This window comes from Panthera tigris, chromosome A2 (genome assembly GCF_018350195.1).
Source record: "Panthera tigris isolate Pti1 chromosome A2, P.tigris_Pti1_mat1.1, whole genome shotgun sequence".
Lineage (NCBI taxonomy): Eukaryota > Metazoa > Chordata > Mammalia > Carnivora > Felidae > Panthera > Panthera tigris.
This window is the reverse complement of record NC_056661.1, coordinates 25,147,721-25,167,392: the sequence shown is the minus strand read 5'-3', so window position 1 is coordinate 25,167,392 and position 19,672 is coordinate 25,147,721. Positions and strand designations below refer to the sequence as shown.

Here is a 19,672-nt window from a genome sequence, read left to right as displayed (position 1 = left end):
TCTTTTGTTGTTTTTCTCATTCGTCCCACATGCTTCTCCCAAAAGGAACTGTATTCATTATTTGCTAATGGAGATTTATCAGAACAAGTGTTCTGTATGTTAGGATCTAACTTAGGTCAAGCCATAGTCCATGTGATGCATGAAATAGAGACAGTCCGGAAGAGTCTTCAAAATGCTGGGGCAGGGAGGATGTTTGGGAGGGTTTTCTCTTTGTTTTTAATGTAGGTATAATTGAGATATGATAGTGTGTAATTTTGAGGTATATGATAAGTTGATTTGGTTACCTTACATGTATCAATAGGATTACCACCGAAGCTTTAGCCAACACCTCTACCAAGTCACATAATTATCATTTCTTTTTTGTGGTGAGAATGTTTAAGATCTGGTCCCTTAGCAATTTGGAACTATAAAGTACAGTTTTGTTGAGGTTGACTAGGGAGGATTTTCGTATTCTCAGTACTTAAATTCCTTTTGCTTTGAATTTGTTATATTTACAAAAAATAATAAAGCCCTCATCAAAAGAAAAGCCTACACTTTTCCTAGAAACTTGAAAACCCAGTCCTCAGGTGCTCTATTTGAGAACCAGGGAATATCGCACCCCTCACGGGCAGATGGGGAAGTGGCAGGTGCAACATGGTACCCATCCCACCTTCCTGCCCACCTTGTCCTGGACAGCTGTGCCTGTCTGGGGCTTTTCCTTCTCAGCCCTCCTGTGAATTCACTGGCTCTGTGTCCACAAAACAGTGCTACTTACCTGAAGGATGGCCTTGTATTGACTCAGCTCCTCATTCTTAGATTGTAATCATTTTAGCCAGGAACTTTGACCTCCCTTTTTAATTTTAGTTTTTAACTAAATTTTAGGTTTTTTTTTTAACGTTTATTTATTTTTGAGACAGAGAGAGACAGAGCATGAACGGGGGAGGGGCAGAGAGAGAGGGAGACAGAGAATCGGAAGCAGGCTCCAGGCTCTGAGCCATTAGCCCAGAGCCCGATGCGGGGCTCGAACTCACGGACCGCGAGATCATGACCTGAGCCGAAGTCAGATGCTTAACCGACTGAGCCACCCAGGCGCCCCTTAATTTTAGTTTTTAAATACTTAGTCACTGCTTTAATTTTTTTTCTGGGAAGTCTCTGTTTCACCTCATGACAAAATATAACAAGCTTCTAATTTACTTCCCCCATATTGCTTTGATTTTGTAAACATCTCTCACGGGAAACCTAATGAAGGGGACAAGGTGCATTGATTTCTTCCTATTGCCTGGCCAAGAAAGTGGTGTGTGCCATTTTGCTGGTCTCAGCCCCATCAGAGAGGAGCTGGAGCCCAGTACCAGGGCCACTTTCTCAGGGAGGAAGTGTGTGGTTCCACTGCCTCATCTGTCTCACATGAATCTGATTTCCCCCTCTCTATCAATCCATGCCAGGAGTCCTTGGAGAGGTAGTTTGGGGAGGCCTTCATTCCTGGGAAGTCTGTACTGCCTCCTCCACCCATGGGAAGGTTTATCTAAGTCTGAAATCAACCAAGACAGTGATTCTCCATTTTTACATCATTCTTTGCCCTCCTTCTCAGAATGACATTTTAACTGTTCAAGGAATTTAAAACAAAGCTGAATATTTCTTGGCGAACACAATTATTTCCTGGCCTAAATCACACAATGATTTAACTGGTATGTCACTGTGTACGTGTGTGCTTTAATGGGAATTGCATGTGGTATCATTGGGAAATTAGGAGAGTCTTGTAGATTTATTGCTTATAGTTTAAGGGCAGACTGCTGGCTTCCATCCAAAAAGCGGGGAGACGTAAGGTTGCAAAGACCATTAATGTCTGAGTATATTCTTCCGATTGCCTACTATTTTGAAATTAGCTTGGCAGAAGGTAAAAATCAGAACCAATGATGAAATACTTTACCCTTTGAAACCTGTAAAGTTCATCAAAATAAACTTGTGGGGGACTTGGTATCATAGATGTGCTGGTGTCCTTTCTCTGCTGTCTACCAACATCTTTTTGAAGCTTTGAAGGTGTTTTGGTATGTCTGGAGTAGAAGTCAAAACCATAGATTATTCTTCATTAAAAAAAGGGGGGGAGTTTTAGATTATCCCCCACTGTGGCTCTTGGGCGAATATTTTAAAATGCATCCAAAACCTAACCCAGTTTTGTGTGTTGACCACAGACACCACAGGCTGCAAAGGCACTTGAGCAGGAGCAATCAGTTCTCCATCTTCTGGATACCATAATATGTTCCTCCACTGTTTAACTATGGCGGATGGGGGTGAGAAGTAGCCACATTGTTTATTTTTTAACTTGATTCAGTGAAACTGACTTGACTGCAGACATGACTATTGTCACTTGTCTGAAAGGTGCTAGGCACATCTCATAATGGGTTCCTTTGCATAACAGTAGAAATACTTGCCTTTTGTATTGCTACTTTGTAAAGTTTGTGAGTCCCAACATCCTGAACCTAGTGTTTAATTATTGAATTGTAACAAATATTGCCTATAAAGGATTATAACTGAGGAATCAATCCAGAGTTCTATTTAAAATTGAGATCTTATTACCAACCATCTTCCTCTGCCCTTTGAATTTAGCTTTTAACCACCAAAGTTTCCCTTGGATCACTGAACCACTCATGGTGTCCTTCTACAGACCTGGTGTTAAGCTATTGATCTATGGTTAGGGCAGGCAGGTGGGGGCCCCTGAATGGATTGCATGGGTCCAGCCAGAAGCTTCCTGACATACTGTGTGCAGCTTTGTGTGTTTGTACGTGTGCCACAGCTCTCAACAAATTCTCAAAGACATCTGTGTCCCCACGTAAGAAGCTGAGACCCTCTGTTGAGAGGGCTGGAGGAATAAACGAGAGGATTTTAGTGATGTTGGTCCTGATGGTGTTAGTATTGCTGAGAAAAGGGAAGGTGACAGTAGGGTTGTAGCTGTGTAGCAACTTACACTTCCCCCAGTTTCAGATGTGATCAGTGTTTCAAAGCCTGGGAGTATCACGCAAACCTTCGGCACATCCTTGCATCTTGAGACCGTCTTGCACTTGAACCCATGAGCACACATGAATGGGACACCTGTGCCTACAGAGATGCTGGGCTGGGTGTTACACAGCCTGGGACTCATGTTGTCCAAGCACCTTCACCTTTGTTCATTTTTTCCCCAGTTAATGTCAGACAAGTGATACAGACCTGGTATCTGGCAGGCGCTGGGTAAATGCAAGTAGCATGTTTGTAGGGGACCTGCTGTAGGAAATCACATTTGTCGACCTCTTCTGCAGAAAAGGAAGCTATGCTCACTCAACCCAGAGACTTGATATTGCTCTCAAGTAACTCAGATTCCCACAAGTTGGGGAGAACCAAGGCCTCAGAGAATTGAGTGTTTGGTGGGTCGGAGGAGTGGCGGAGGTGGGGGGGGGGGGTTGTGGGGGAGGAGAAGCTTGTTCACATGCTTGTTAACATTTGAGGGTCTTTGACAAAGGAAGTCTAATGCCCTGCCCCGGTCAGCCGGCGATTGCCCCCCGGGAGGCCCTGTTGTGCACAGGAAGTCAGACACTAATGATGTTAGTGAGGGGACAAAGGCGCCCAGCCCGGGAAGGGCCTAATTGCTGTGTCCGGCTCCCAGGCGGCCGGCCTCAAGCTGGAGGGGGCTGGGCAGGATGCGCTAAGTGTTAACACCTGGAGCCGAGCTGCTGACTTCCTGGTGCTTTTTTTTTTTTTTCTCCTTCTTCTGTGTGGCTGGGTATGCACACATACAGACACACACATTCACGAACTTTGGCTGCATCTCAGGGGGACATTTTGGGATGTGATATCTAAGAGACTAGATGGAAATGGTTCAATCTGGAGGTCACACTGAGCTGGGGCAGGGCCGAGAACAAGTTCCCCCTGAGCCCCCTCGATCTGCCCATGGGACTTGGTGATTGCTGCTTCACCTCTGGGCTGGCTGATTCCCTCCCTTCCCCCCAGGAAATCTGGGAAAGGCCAGACCTGGTGGAGAAGCAGATACGTATTAGAGGAGTCACTGTTGCTTTGGCTTGAGACATTCTAGTTAGAACTGATGGGAGAATGCTCCCAGGGGAAAGAGAGATGAGGGTCTTGACCATTGTTTTAAGCCAGCTGGGGTCCTAGGGAGGTAGGATGAATGGCAGGTTGAGGAGTGGTCGTGGGCACCTGCCAGCACCCAATGAGGGTTGCTTTCCTGTATGTATGAATCCATACCTGGGGGCGGGGGGGTTGGTTGGACAGGCTGCCTCCCAGAGAAGTGGAGAAGCCCAGACATACCTCCTAAGGTATTTCTAAGTGGGGGCTCCAGATTCTTTGTGTCTATATATGGCTTTTGACCTGGGTTCTGTGAAGCCCTCGGTGGCCTCTGGGAGTTTTGGGAATGCCCCCAAATTGTGTAAGAATGTTTTTGGGTGGGGGGCACCTGGGTGGCTCAGTCGGTTAAGCGGCCGACTTAGGCTCAGGTCATGATCTCGCGGTCCGTGAGTTCGAGCCCCGCGTCGGGCTCTGTGCTGACAGCTCAGAGCCTGGAGCCTGCTTCCGATTCTGTGTCTCCCTCTCTCTGCCCCTCCCCTGTTCATGCTCTGTCTCTCCCTGTCTCAAAAATAAATAAAATGTTAAAAAAAAAAAGAATGTTTTGGGGGGAAGTTGGGTAAGGAATGTTTCTCACAGGATTCTCCTATGGGTTCTAGAAACCTTTTTGCCTTAACAACAATTAAAAATGAAGACCCCCTACCTTGGCCAGTAGCCCTGCTGGGAAGGCATTAGTGGCTCACTTCTTGTGATGGCAAGTGACAGAGCCCGAGCCTGGGGTCCCTCCCGTAGACCAGCAGTGGGAGGCAGCTGTGCACATAGGTGGACTCACTTGGATTTTTGCAGCCAGAGAACAAGAGAGCTTAAAAGGGGTGCTTGAAGCCTGTCTCCCTCCTGGAGGAAGGGGGAAAAGCCACAAATAACTTTTGAAAAAGGGTCTAATGTTGACTTGCTGCTTCCCACTGTTATTTTAAGGAGGTTTTCTCTCTGAGACCACCATGTGGACAGAAATAATAGGCTGACAGAAGGTCCCTTGCTTTCTAGTGTAGCCTGTGATGTTTCGATTTGCACTAAAACCTAAAAGGGCGGTCTTCCATAATTTCCAAATATGTGAAATCCACCTTGAAGGAAGCACATGTGTGGGACACACTGGGGACCTGCCTGACTGGAGGAGGCTTGGTCCCCATGGCAACATCACAATCCCCTATTTCTGCAGGCATTTGTGCTGTAAAAGCAGAATTCCAGATGTGATACAGTATTTGGAGACTCTGTCCCGGGGCCTCGGAAACAGTATTTGAAGCGGTACAATTCAGTGCACGCTCTCTGTGTGGTCCTAAGGCTTTTTATTAGTAGTTTTGTTTTGATCCGAACATTTCCTCTGAGCTTAGGCATAACAGGCATGTGTGTAGCTTGAAGTTTTCCTCTATTGTCTAATCACTGTTTTGCCCTTGCAGGGAGATACTTTCTTGAGCTTCTGGAGTGAAGTCTTTGTAACTACCTTTAACAGCTAAGTGAGAGCAAGCCGGTAGCTGGTTTGCTGGGTGGGTGTTTGGGTGGCTGGTTGCTTGCTTCCTCTTCGTACCCAGTGTTTACAGAACACCAGTTAATCTGTGTCTGCGAAGTTGTCTGTGTGTGCATTTTAAACTGCAGATGGGCTGATAGTTACCTTACAGATGCCAGCTCTTTAACATGCCGTTCTCATTTGAGTGGATGGGAGTGCTGTGTGCAGCCAAGGGAGAGGGTCTGGCTCGCTATCCGGAGGCATGTTTTATAGCTTGCTTTTAACGTTTTGAGAACTGGAGAAATGGAACAATCCTGTCTATTTGTGAGTATCAGCCATGGGAGAACACACAGCCCAGATCCTTAACAGACTAATTGGAAAAAAGTATTTGGGCTTTTGCTTTGTGAAAACCAAGGAGACTGGAGAGCTTTGTTTTGTTTTGTTTCTAAACACAGGAGAAAAGTCAGAGTGTGTGTGTGTGTGTGTGTGTGTGTGTGTGTGTTGATATCTCTGGGCATTAACTGCACGTGTGTATTCCAGTGGCAAAGCAATAAGAAAGTCAAAATCTGGAGCAGGGAAAGACATTTAAAAACATACTAAATTCCATTTAGGTAATGGCCAGTTAGAAAAGTTGCTATTGCAATAAATAAATATATCAAGTCAATACATTGTATACCTTAAACTTATATATTGTATGTCAATTCTATTTCAATTAAAAAAAAAGTTACTATCTGAGAGACAACTCCTATAAATACCTTAACACATCTTTATCTTTAGTGAATGGATTTCCTTGGGTCTGAGGTGAGGGTGGGGGTGTAGAGGAGGGGTAAAATAGTGAAAGGCAGCTTAGTTGGAAACGAGAGCTCTCAGTTTGATAAGCAAAACACATTGTAACTTGGCATAGGTTGGCTCCATGTTCGAGCTCAGAAACAATTGTCCCTTCAGCTTTCCTTTGGGGAGCGTGAAATTAGGAACATGTGTGTGCTGATTAGCAACATGTCAGAGATGAATCATGATTACGGCTTTGGTCTGGTACACAGGCGATGCTTTGGAGTAGTGATTTCCTACCTCCTCGAGCAAATCTCTCTAATTAGCTTAAGATCTCTGGGTCTTTTTGGGCCGACGTGGTAATTGCTGGTGGGAACACACTGGCACTCCCCCAGAGCTTGTGTGTTCCCCACTAGACATCCAAAGCCTTACCTCCCCAAATCAGACAGCTGGCACCCTTCGTTTCTGAAGTTGGTTGCATCTACTTGGAAAGTGGGAGAGAACAGCTCTCGGGAATGTAGAGAAGAATATCTTGAATAGATCCAGACCCAGGCTGGCTTTGTGATTTATTTTCCTTGTGTTTTGGGTTTGCCGGCATTCTCCTCAGCTTACATCACCTGGGGCTTCTCTCCTTTTTTCTGACTTCTCCCCCCCCCCCCCCCGCCTTTTTTTAGTTAAAGGTTTGAACTGAAGTTAAGTGGGATCTGAATTCATCTATGAAACCATCTGAACCGAAACTTGTGCAGAGTAAATTGACCCCATGTTCTGCCTCTTGCCTTTACCACGTCCACTGGTCACAGGCAAAAATGTCAGTCCTGTAGTGCATTTGAAGCCTCACAGAATTGTCTGCTATCTTTTAAATCTCCTTGACATGCTGGAAACCCAAGGTGGAGGAAAAGGGAAAATAGAAAGTATAAGCTGGCCTTGGTTTTTTAAGTAGTTGTTCAGTTATCTTTAAAAAAAAACAAAAACAAAAAACCAAAAAAACCCATTCAGTTCCTTATGATGGATGCTCTTATTTAAATGTTCATCCAAACTCGGGTCACTAAAACATTGCTAGCTTTCTGAGAGGCACTTAACTGATTTGAAAGCAGTCTTGTTTAGGCCTTGTAGTTTGGCCATGCCTTCCACTGGAAAGGGGCTACTATAATTAGCACAGTCCTTTTCAAAATGCATCTTTCCAAAATGGCAGTTAAGCTATTTTGGACCTGGATTGGAAATGTTGCTCTGGGAAGTTGGTGTCTTCAATGGACTTAGAATCCCCAAGGGCCCCTCAGGAAATGGGCCTTCGGATGGCCCCTCATGGCCCGCGCTAGCTGCTCTGTGTGGGATCCCTCCCTGTGGCTGTCTTTGTGTCCAGGCCTTTGCTTCTTTGCCATATGGGTGGAGCATAGTGTGGGTTTTGAATTTTATTCCTTTAGAGCACTTATGGGTTATCTTCCCCTCCCCCTTTCCTGAGTAAAAGATGTTTTCTCCATTATGTTCCCATTTGCTGCTTCCGTCCCTGCTCACCATAGAGTGTTCATAGCAGAGCCCCAGGCACCTGGGGCTGGCTTCTCCCCTAGCATTGGAACAAATTAAAAGCTGCCCCCAAGTGCAGCAAATGGGGGTGGTTAATTAACTAAGAATGTGACACCCTAAGGCCACAGCATTGGCATTTTATAGTTTTTAAGTAACAGGCCACAAACAAGTATTCTTAATTGTAAGCTCATTAAACATCAAACCAGGTATAGTAGCTAAAAGCTTTGGATTGTTTACTGAAAAACAGCTTGCAAAACCATTCACCAGCTTTGTAAGTTGCTCACCATGTTCTCTTAGTGCGAGTCCTGATTCTAAGCCCATAACTCACCCTGTCACGCAAGGCTAGGTCCTCTTGGGTTCTTGATCTGCATTCCCTAGTTTCATCATGTATTCATTCATTCAGGCAGAAAACTAATATATATCAAGGGCTGACTTATGGGCCAGGGCCGGACTGTGGTGCAAGCTTGGAGAAGGATGAGGGAGTAGGGGGCCGCCCTGGTCACTTTGCCTCCAGTCTCTTCCCATCTGATCCAGCCTGAGCACTTACCAGTGATGGGGGTCACTGGGTTGCCCAGTTCCCACCAAGACCATTCCTTAGTCTGGTGGTTAGTGCCTCTGTCACCTTGCCCTGACCTTTCCACCCATCTGCCAGACCCCCCAGGTTTGGATGCTAAGACTGGTCATATCTGGAGATGCCCCTTCCTGTGAGCGTTCCCCTGTCTGCCTCACGTACTCCCACGCTGCACAGCTCTTTGCTTATTAGGGCAGGAATCTTCCCAGGAATGGTAACATAACTATTTCAATGTGTCATGTGCTGTGCAGAATACTTGATAACATGTCTTCTCATACAGTTCCACACCGAACTTTTCCAAGAAGTTTTATTCAAACACTTTAATAGCTCACGAAAACGAGGCTCAGGAAAGTTTGGAAGCTTGTCTAAGGTCATACAGCCTGAAAGGGGGAGGTTTGAACACACATCTGTACAACTCCAAAGCCCGTCCTGTTAACCACTCCTCCACTCCAGATATGCCCCAGGCTAGCCCTCAAAAGCGTGCATCTAGGATGGCAGAATCTGAAGCCACAGCTTGATGGGACAGTGTTTCATGTCTGCCTGCAGCCGGGGTGGGATAGAGGGCTGTGACAAGTGATCGATCAGTCTGCCCTGGGTGTGGGAAGGGGAAAATGACAACACGCAGCACATGTGTGACACTGAGATCCGTCTCATCCATATTGCAGCTAAAGTATATGTATGTATTAGCTTTCAATTACTGCTGTAACAAACTGTCACGATTTAGTGACTTAAAACAGCACGAATTCATTATCTTATAGTTGTTGGAGTCAGAGTTCCAAGATGAGTCTTATGTGGGGTTGAAAATCAAGGTGTTGATAGGACTGGCTCCTTCTGGAGGCTCTAGGGAGAACCCTTTTCTGCCTTTTCTAGCATCTAGAGGTGCCTATGTTCCTTGGCTTATGAGCCCCTTCTATCCCCATCTTCAAAACCAGTAGTGTAGCATCTTTAAGTCAATGTCTGCCTCACTGCCTTCTGCTTCTGTGGCCATATCTCCTTCTCTGATCTTCCTGTATCCCACTTACAAGGACTTGTGTGATAACATTGGGCTCATCAACATACTTTCTCCATCTCAGGTTCCTTAAACTTAATTGCATCTTCACAGTCCTTTTTGCTGTGTGCAGTAACCGCATGGGTCCTGGGGACCTGTTGTTTTGTGGGGGCTGGTATTCTGTCTACCACAAAGCATAAAGAAAACAGTAGTGCTCTGTGGGCTAGTCTGGGCACACCGTTTCTCCTGTGGTTTCTGAGGGCTCCGGAGCAGTGGGAGCATTTGGGTGCGAAGCGAGGACAGCCTGTTGGAGCATCTGTCTGATGGCATGTGCTCAGAAGCCATGCCCTGGATGACTGCCAAGAGTGACAGGTCTCCCAGTGCACACAGGAACTGGTACTTCTGATGGAGTTGAGCTCTGTGCTCTATTGCCTCTGAACTCAAGGATGAGGCTTAGTCACAGGGTCTTTTGGTCTCTGATTTTTGTGTGGAATTAGAATGACCGTTTTGCATGTGCATTAACAGAAGTGCCAGGCCAGTCAGGTTGTGAGGGTGGGTTACTGTACTCTCATCGGGTGAATATGCAGGCACATCTGTGTGTCAGGAACACCGTGTGATGGAGCTAGACGGACTAAGGCAGAAGCCCATGGGAGGAGCAGGTCTTGGCTGGTAGGAAGGGCATTCTGGGATACAGAAGCGCTCCTGAACTTGTGCTGAGCAGTAATGCAGTGACTGGAGGAGTTTGGCAGGTGGGGAGGGGAGCGGCTGAGAAGACAGGCAGGAGCCACATGGGGAATGTTCTAGGAGGGACAGGGAGCTAGTGGTGGGCTTGGAGCAGAGGAATGAAGGCAGAATTGCACATTAGGAGATCACTTTGGTGGCCAAAGCCCCTGAGATTAGGACCCAGTTCTGGTCGATGACCAAAAGTGCCCAGCCCTGCAGGGGTGGGGTCAAGGTGGAATGCCCTGTGGGTAGTGAATCGACACTGTATGCAAGCCTCACTGTCCTTTGAGGCCACGCTCACTGGGCCCTCTTCTGAACAGCTCTGCATACAGCACAGACCTTATTTGGAAGGATTTAGGTTCTTGTCTGCAAGATATAACACATCTCACGATATTGGGCTTCTTTCCACAATGCAAGCTCATCGCAAGTGCCCAGTACATACCTGTTAAAAACATGCTGCAGCAGGAGCCCCTGGCCAGTTCTGTCAGTAGAGCATGTGACTCTTGATCTCAGGGTTGTTAGTAGGAGCCCCACATTGGATGTAGAGATTACTTTAAAATAAAATCTTTAAAAAAAGAAAAAAAAAAACGTGCTGCGATGGAAATATGAGGAGAACAAGAACAAAGTGAAAAGCTGCTAGTCCTACAAGTAAGGTGACTAGTCACTGGTCACTAGAGTCCTACAGACCTCAAAGCATGCTATTAAGTGAAATGCATTTGCTTTTTGGAAAGTGCTTCCTCTACATGGCTTCACGTGGTCCTCCTCAAACTCCTGTCCCAGGGGAAACTCATGCAAATTATCTTTTTAGGAAAATAGTTGAGGGCACTCCAACCCGGTGGAGTGAAGAGGTTTGCCCTTGGTCACCAGCAGGAGGATGGAAGGATTAAGATACCCACCTTGGCCTGTAGATGTTTGCCTTCCGTGATGCTCCCTTTTCCTCTCCCTCGTAGTTCGGTTACCCTTCCTTCTTTCAAGCTTCTGGTGTGTGCTGTCCTCACCCTTGAATCATCCTTTGTGAGGTGCTACCTCATGGCATGGTAGCAAAGGTGCTACCTTATGGCATTTCATAAGCTGTATGTTTATTTATGGCCGGCTTTTCACCTAGTTGCACCCTCCTTGTATGCCACGCTGAGGGTTCCTGGAGAGTCAAGGCGTGGTTTGAAATTTGTCTATATACCTGGCATGTGATCCACATACCCAACTAGTCTCCTTTGAAGGAATGAACTACTGTGCTCCTGAGGACAGGACCAGTGGCTGTTTTCCTCACCACTATACCTAGCATGATGTCTAGCTCATAATAGTAATTAATGGTAAGTGATTTTATATGTCGGGGGTTTTTAAGGGAGAAAGGTGTGGTTTGGGGCATTTCCTAAGGGTTTTGGAGAGATTGCATTTTCTCCTGCCTGGTTGTGTCTGTCTGGGCTTGACCATCTGGAAGTTGGGCAGACTCTTGTGGCACATTAGAGGCCTTGTCCCTAAGGATTTACGGAGGCATTTAGGATTTTAATAAGAAAACAACCCTTTCCAAAGTGTTTTAGCTCAGGGGAGGAATTCTGGAATCTTGTGTATGTGGGAAAAGGAGGATGGAAACAGGAAAGGAAACAGGAGGAGGAAGGTGAATCAGGAAGAAAGGGAGCCTCCATAGATCATGGGCTAGTGTACCATGTTGATTTAGATTTTGTTACTGCTTATTTCTCACTTGAATTAGAAGAGTGTGTGTGTGTGTGTGTGTGTGTCCCTTTCTGCACAGCTGTGCTTTCCTAAGGTCCATGTTTATCTGAGCTCAAGGATACAGTTTCAGTGGGCATGCCTGGCTTCAGGATAAAAAGCGTGAACATGTCTACAGCATATGGATATGATGGGGTTGTGGCCTGAGACCCTGGGCTGCATCAGAAGTATTCTGCACATCGTGTCTCAGTGTGACAATTGCCCATTAAATACCGGGCTGCCAGCATATGGTTTTCCCCAACATCCCCTTTGTTAAGTGGAAACTTTAGCTGTGTGGTTAGAATATTTTCCCATCATTTAGCATTTCAGAATTAACTGTTTTTGGAGACTTCTGCAATTAATGCTGAATGGCACATTTGCAGATTATTACAGAAATAGTTAAACCAGAGTCGGCAGGTCTGTAGCTGCTCTTTCCCATGATGGATAAGTGGTGGGTTAGGAAAAGGCTGGGCAACGGGAGGAATCCGGTGCTCCCTCTGTGGATGCTGTAATTAAAGTGGGGAGTCTGGTGGAGTTGTTATCCCTGCTATTAAGAGTGCAGATGGCTAACGGCCACATCACCAAGAGTTAGAGTTAGCCCTTTTAAAGTCTTTTTTCTTTTTCTTTTATGACCCACCCTATATATTCCAAGCATAGGTATGGATACAGTGAAGAATTTTCTCATTAAAAGTAATGGCTTATTCCCACACTCATTCCCGGTCTTGGAATGAGAAACCTGTTTCCTTAGACTTGAGGAATTGCCTATCTGTCGTGGCTTAATAGAGCTTTTGGACGAGAGTGTCTGGTAGGCGAATTTTATAACCAATCAGTGCTCAAAGCAGATCCAACTGGAAGGGCTCCAGCTGGCAGCTCATGATCTCTCTCCCAATTTTACTGTTAATGAATTATTATTTAACCCCCAAACACAGAACAGCATGCTCCTCTTGTCTTAGGGAAGTACGTTCTCATGATGCCGTTGGCCTGGCAGTAGGAATCTCCTGGGCTGGAGGGAGGTTGGCAGTCAGTGGGGGGAGAAGAGGCACAGAGTGGGCGGGAGGAGTGGTAGATACTGCTCAGCGACTGGCATGACCCTGGGTCTTTGTTATCTTGTGTACATTTTGACTCCAAGGGATCTGTGCTGGAAAAGCAAATTGGCTTTTCTCCTCATCATGTTCTCTTGTTTTCCCACAGGGAGTGGGGCCGGCCAGCAGAAACAGTGGGCTGCACAACATCACCTTCAGATATGACAGTAAGTAACTGGCTTCACCGCTGAAGAATGGGGCCCGTTCAGTGATCTAAAGCTCACACAGTCATGCTCAATCAAGGACACTTGAGGTCCTAGGGTTGAGGAATTTTCTGAACCTGCCCAGGTTTATCAATAGAGCTAAAGCAGCTGGCTGAGTCTCCATTAAGTCACTCAAGTATTTGGGAGCCTGGATAGGTCAAGTGCCCTCCATAGTGTTGGGAGAAATTTTGGATGGAGGGAGACCTCCCCTGATTTCTTCAGGACATAGTCATGTCCTTAAGAACTAAGGCAGATGCCTGTAGGGCCCAGCATGGGACAAAGCTACTCAAGTGCAAGATGCTAGGGAGTAGCAGGGACTGTCTGGTCTGAAGGGGGCACTGGCTTCTCTCCATTCCAGCTCATGGTGGCCTTGAAATTCCCTGAGTGTGGCCAGATGTGATTTTGAAGAAGAGTAAGAAATTTGCATTTTTTGTCTAACCATTTTTTAATACTGTCATCTATTTAAAATTTTTCACACACATAGAGTGGGCCAAGTGAACGTTGCCCCAGATTTGCCCAAGGGTCTCCAGTTGGCCATCTCTGACTTCGCCTGGATTCCAGCTCTGGTTCCCTACCTGTCAGCTGTGAGCTGTGGCAGGTGATTTGACTTCAAGCCTCAGCTTTCACATCATATAAAATAAAGATTAGGTTCTTCCTTGGCATCATTTTGAGGGTTAAATGAGGTAATGCTTTTACCTGCTTAACTCAGTGGCTGGCCTAAGATGTGCACTCAGTAATTGATATCTGTTAATATTAGAAGTCATTCCAACCAGAATTGGAATACAGCATCTTTTTGGCCCTTTCTCTCAAGGAAGTGTGACTTAATCTGTCTGAATTGTTTCCTAAGGGCAGGGTGGGGTGCTTTTTCTGATTAGGCATATAGAATCTCCCCTCAGCAAATGCTTCCATGCCTGAGAAGGTAATTATATGGAATTGTGAGCATTTTAGCCTTATGAGCCATAATTTACATGTAAAAACGTTAACAAGAGGGAGCTTGACTCCTATTTAAGTGACTCCTGACCTTTGATTCATCTCTTGGAGAGGGTTGTGAATCCATGTAAATAATGGGTGTAGGTCACAGTGAGGCCTTTGAAATGATCACTGCTAGAGCAAGATTTTTGAGGTCATGTATACAATCTAACAATTTTAAGATACAAATATGTGTGTCAAATTTATGCCCTCAGTTGCTGACGTGAGTATTTTAAGTTAACCAATGAGGACTTACATTTGAAACAGACATTTCAAGTTAGTGGTGGGTGCCTGTTCTGGGTAAATGCTGTAATGCTAATGAAAGATTTGCAAGTCCAGGACACTTAATTCAGCTAAGTAAAGACATGTGTAAGAGAGCTCTCTTTGAGCTACAAAGTTAATTTCTAATATATGCTCTTGGTCCTGGCAGATCTTGTATTACATTCAAGAGTTCAAAATTTTCCGGTCAGCTGCAAACAAGTATTTGCAGCTCTAATTTAATACGGGGTTTTGTGAAAGAGGATCTGTACCTGTAAAACTTAAAAGTATCTATTGTTTTCTTCATGGGACTAAACATTTGGCCCATGTGCCTGATGCCCGTCTCTTAGTCATTTCTTTCTTTCTTACTCTTCAGCATTTAATTAGAATTTAATTCGCAACTTGAATTGACTCCTGATACATCTGAAGCTCGGTTGCATTTTGGCAAAATGTCATTTGGGCATAGTTTTTTGGTAACCAGAATCCAAAATGTTAGAGTTGCTAATAATTGGATCCAGGTTTGTGTAAAAAATTTATTCATTGTTTTCCATTGAAAAGATATTTCTTTCTCTCTTCCACAAGGAAGTTTCTGTTCTTGCTCAGTTGACTGGTTACTCATTCTGTTTGGAAGAGCTGAGAGCCAATGATCAGGTTTTCGCCAAAAGGGTTAAACTACAAAATCTTATATTTCTGCTCTTTTGCCATTTGATGTTACAAAGAAAGGTAATGTCTTGCCATTAAGTCAAAACCGAATCTCCTAGGTCTCTACGCCTCCTTTCATTTTGCATTTCTCGTTTCTTCTTTGGGCTCTGAGTGGTAATGCCTGAGTAGGTTGTAATACATTTTCTTAATTCTTTGACTTTATATTTGCATAATTATATTTATAGAAACCTGGAGAGTGCTAATTTTGGCATTAGGAATGAACAAAGGAAAAAAAAAAACCATGATTTGCTCTTGTTTTCGTGCATCTTTTCCTAACAGCTGTTTAAGTCAGAGGTTTCGAAAAATGAAAAATGCTTGAAATTGACAAATCTGATGGTTTTTTGTTTTTGTTTTTGTTTTTTTTAATATTGGGAAGCTTGTTTCAGCCAGGGATTTTTTCAGGCTAACCACTTCTGATTCAGAATTTACTATAGTCGTAATCTCTGTGCTGAGGCTAGAATGGCAAGAGCCCTTCATGAGCCAGGCTGCTTTCTGTCCAGACCCAGGGCTGGTCAGCAGCGGAATCCTAAGCCACCCAGCTGGCCTCTTAACTGCAAAACGTTTCCTCATTTGTACAATGTGGGTGTTAAACCAGATGTTTAAAGAAACATTTTTTTCTATTCTAAAATTCTCTTCTGCACCCAGAGAACATATGTTGTATGCTTCAAGAGTCAATTTTCATTAGAAGTAGAATTTGGTTTTATTAATTATTAACATCTTTTCAAAAGAAGTAATATTGAAATGTAGAGGTGGCTGCTTTTTAAGCAGATGGAGTTTCCGGAAGGGGGTGCAGTTAGGCAAGAAAGCAGGGCACAAAGCTCTGTGAGGGATGGGAGTTACCCGAGTGGGGGGGGGGTGCATTGTGGTGCATGTGTTTTGAATTTTAGTAAGAAATTTTAAAAGGACTTATGTTATATGCACATTAAAAGGCTTGGAAGCATGTCCTTTAGAAGTTGATAGTAGTTATCTCCGTGGTGGGAGGGTATGGATGACTTCTATAGTTTTCTTATGTTCTTTTATAATTTTCAAGTATTGAGGGAAGGTTTTTAGTCATAAAAATGGGAAATGTGTGCTACGGTGCACAGCAGGGGCACTGGGAGTGCAGCAGACTCACTGAGCCTAGAAAATAACCCCTTACTGCTTCACCTCAAAGAAAAACACCCCGACTTTGGAGGGGTAATGAGTAGTTTTGGACATTAGATGGAACTGAGGACCTTTTGCAACAGATACCAAAGAGAGTTTTCAAGTTTAACCATTGAGAAAGAAATGGAGATGAAGCAGCATAAAAATTGTGAGTTGGGGGTACCTGGGAGTTGTTAAGTATCTGACTCTTGGTTTGGGCTCAGGTCATGATCTCACAGTTTGTGAGTTCGAACCATGCATTGGGCTTTGTGCTGATGGTGTGGAGCCTGCTTGGGAATCTCTCTCTTCCTCTGTCTCTGCCCCTCCCCTGCTCACTCACTCGCGCGCGCTCTCTCTCTCAACGTAAATAAATAAAAACCTTAAAAAAATTGCCGAGGAGGGCCGATGGTTCTCCCCTGCGTCAGTGGCCAGAACAGCCCACGGCCATTCTCTGGAGTCCCATGCTGAGTCTGGCTGGAAGCTTCTGGCAGCTTTTTAGGATTCTGTAGACTTTGAAGATGTGTTTAGCAATACCAGGTGTCACAGTTGCTCACGTGGTAGTGGCCACATTGATACCTGGCTGCAAGTAGTGTCCTCAGGCAAAATCAGAGAATCGGGTCTTCATTGGCTGAGTAATGTGGAACTCTTTGGGTTTGGTGGGCATTGTGGATGTCTTTGATTAACACATGGTGTTTTCCCTTTGCGATGCCAGTTAACACTGGAGGTGCTTCACTCATCAGGAAGTCAGTTAGTACCTTTTGCAGGTACTAATTGGATTGTTTTAACTGTCTTGCTGTGCGCCCCTCCCCCATGAGTCTTACCCTATTACTTCCTTTCCCTGCTCACTTTGCCTCCAGGTTTCTTCTAAAAACAAGCCCCAGTATTTAGCCATTGGTTTTGCTTCAGATCACTCTCTAATGCTGAAAACTGATGGAAGTAATGTAAATAATTCTTGATTTAGGTAAGATGTCATAACAGTAAAAAAAAAAAAAAAAGTTAATGCCAGATACATAGTCCAACTCCAGACTCTATATGATCCTCCCCTAATGCTGTCCTAGAAGTTAACTTGTGGGGGGTGGTGGTGGGATGGTGGTGGTGCTATAAATAAATTCCACGACTGCATCTTACAGTTTCCCAAATAGTCACGCTTTACTGTCATATTTGGGCTTTTGAGGCACACGTCTTTAAACAGAATGGCTTTGGTTGCCTCCGGATGGCTCTTTGTAATTTGAGAAGATGAACCTGGGAATAAAAAATTGTAAAATTTAAAGTTTTAATCTAACTGTTTTTGTGCTCGCAACTGTCTAGACTGCACCACTTACTTGAATCCAGTGGGGAAGCACGTGATTGCTGATGCCCAGAACATCACCATCAGTCAGTATGCTTGCCATGAGCAAGTGGCAGTCACCATTCTTTGGTCCCCAGGGGCCCTTGGTAAGTGGTCAAAATGGAGCCCAGCATGTGGCCTGTGTGGGTGGTGACCAGTGTAAGGGTCTCAGTGTGACAACCTGCAGGGGCCAGGCAGGTCTTGACATACGTGTAGCTTAGGTGTGCTTGGGCACAGATATGCTTCCTGCTTTATTGCATGTACTTCCTGGGCATGTACAGAGCTTAATACTGTACCCCATGGCTCATCTTTTGTTCCCTTGGCTGTTACTGAGAGAGATGTGGGTTTGAAGAATAATAGTGTATGGCAATAAATCGTGCTGAGGCCTTAGCCTTTGGGTCTAAGCAGTAGCCAGGGGACAGGTGACCTGTCTAAGGGCATAATGGCTTTAGCATCCAGCATTGGCCATCTGTATGCCCACATGGATATCCGGGCACAGCACTGGCACGTGTTACGAGTTTACAGGAATATCTCAGTGCTTGTAAGAATCCATAAAATCAATAATTTAAGAAAAATGTTTTTTTTTGAGAGAGCAAACAGGGGAAGGGCAAAGAGAGAGGGGACAGAGAATCTAAGATGGGCTCCATGCTGACAGCAGCAAGCCCGATGCATGGCTTGAAGTCCCTAACCATGAGATCATGACCTGAGTCGAAGTCGGATGCTCAACTGACTGAGCCACCCAAGTGACTCTAAAGTCAATAGTTTTTAAATCTTGGCAACTAACTGAATTTATGTGAACTGTGTGGGCTGAAAAAAAATTCAAAATGAAGAAACAGAAAAAAAGCAAACCCACATTATCTGGTCAGATTCAGATTAGGGCAGAGTTTGCTTGTCCTCTTTAATGAGTTGATGATATAAGAGAGGATGGGACAGCTGGGTGGGGGACATGGTCAGGGCTCATTTGTTCAGATGGGCCTGGGTGTGAACCCAGATTCTACCTGCCACAAGAGGCTGCTAAGCCTTGCTGAGCCCTGGCTTCCCCATCTGTGATGTGAAGATGACTGACGGCCTCCTGGTTTTTGTACGATTTCCACACACACGCGCATGCACGCAGTATTTCTAGAAAGAGTTCTTTTATTTTTTAAGTTTTTATTAAATAATCTGGGTACCCAGCATGGAGCTCAAACTCACGACCACTGAGATCAAGAGTCATCCAACTGTGTCAGCCAGCCATCTCTAGAAAGAGCTCTTAAAATTTAAAACAGTGGCTATTGGGACACATGGCTGGCTCAGTTGGTAGAGCATGCAACTCTTGATCTCAGTTGTGAGTTCAAGTCCCATGTTGGATGTAGAGATTACTTAAAATCTTTAGGGGCACCTGGGTGGTTCAGCTGATTGAGTGTCCGATTCTTGATTTTGGCTCAGGTCATGATCCCAGGGTGGTGGGATCCAGCCCTGCATTGGGCTCTGCACTGAGTCTGGAGCCTGCTTGAGATTCTTTCTCTCCTTCTGCCCCTCTCCTCTGCTGTGCTCCCTCCCTCTCTCTCAAATAAAAAAAGCATAATAATAAAGTCTTTAAGAAGAAAAAAAAATGGCTACTGTTATCATCATCAAAACCTGGTCCTCAAACCTGTTTCTTTGACATTGCCACTGAATCTTAGAATTAAAAAAAAGAAAAAGAAATCTGGATAAGGGAAAAGTAACAAAGTCTGGATTTCTTAATCTGAACAGGATAATTCTCAGAAAAACCAGACTGCAGGAGAGGTGAGTGCAGAGTGAGGGAGGAAGGATTAGATCCATGGGCCTGACTCATTTATCCGTGTAAATACTGCTGGGTCTGAACCCAGTGGGTTTTCCAAAAATAACATTATCTTAACATTTAAAGATAAAAACATTCTCTGTGGATCAACAGGAAGTGGTCATTCCATGTAAGGCTATACGGTTGAGGGGTTGGCCTGACAAATTGCAGTCTCCTTTAGAATGCAAGTAAGGGATGGAAGCTAGGTGGTTGGAAAACTAACAGGTGGAGCAGTGAGGGCAGAATGTGGTGCTTTTCCTGAATGACGATTTGTGGGTGGACAGGTTCTGTTCCTATCAGGTTCTATCAAGGAAACTCCTGGGGAGCCTGGGTGATTTAGTGGGTTGAGTGTCCAACTTCGGCTCAGGTCATGATCTCTTGGTTCGTGAGTTTGAGCCCCGCGTTG

At 44.9% G+C, this 19,672-nt stretch overlaps 1 protein-coding gene across 2 annotated transcripts in view; it reads left to right on the top strand.

Moving 5' to 3' along the window:
- The window catches only part of IL17RD (interleukin 17 receptor D), a 71,405-nt gene that overhangs the window by 29,060 nt on the left and 22,673 nt on the right, over positions 1-19,672 (top strand). For both annotated transcript variants that reach the window (XM_042979202.1, XM_042979201.1), the window contains exons 2-3: positions 12,997-13,054; positions 17,450-17,575. In XM_042979202.1, the coding sequence (XP_042835136.1) occupies positions 12,997-13,054; positions 17,450-17,575 (184 nt within the window). The remainder of the gene's footprint in view (positions 1-12,996; positions 13,055-17,449; positions 17,576-19,672) is intronic.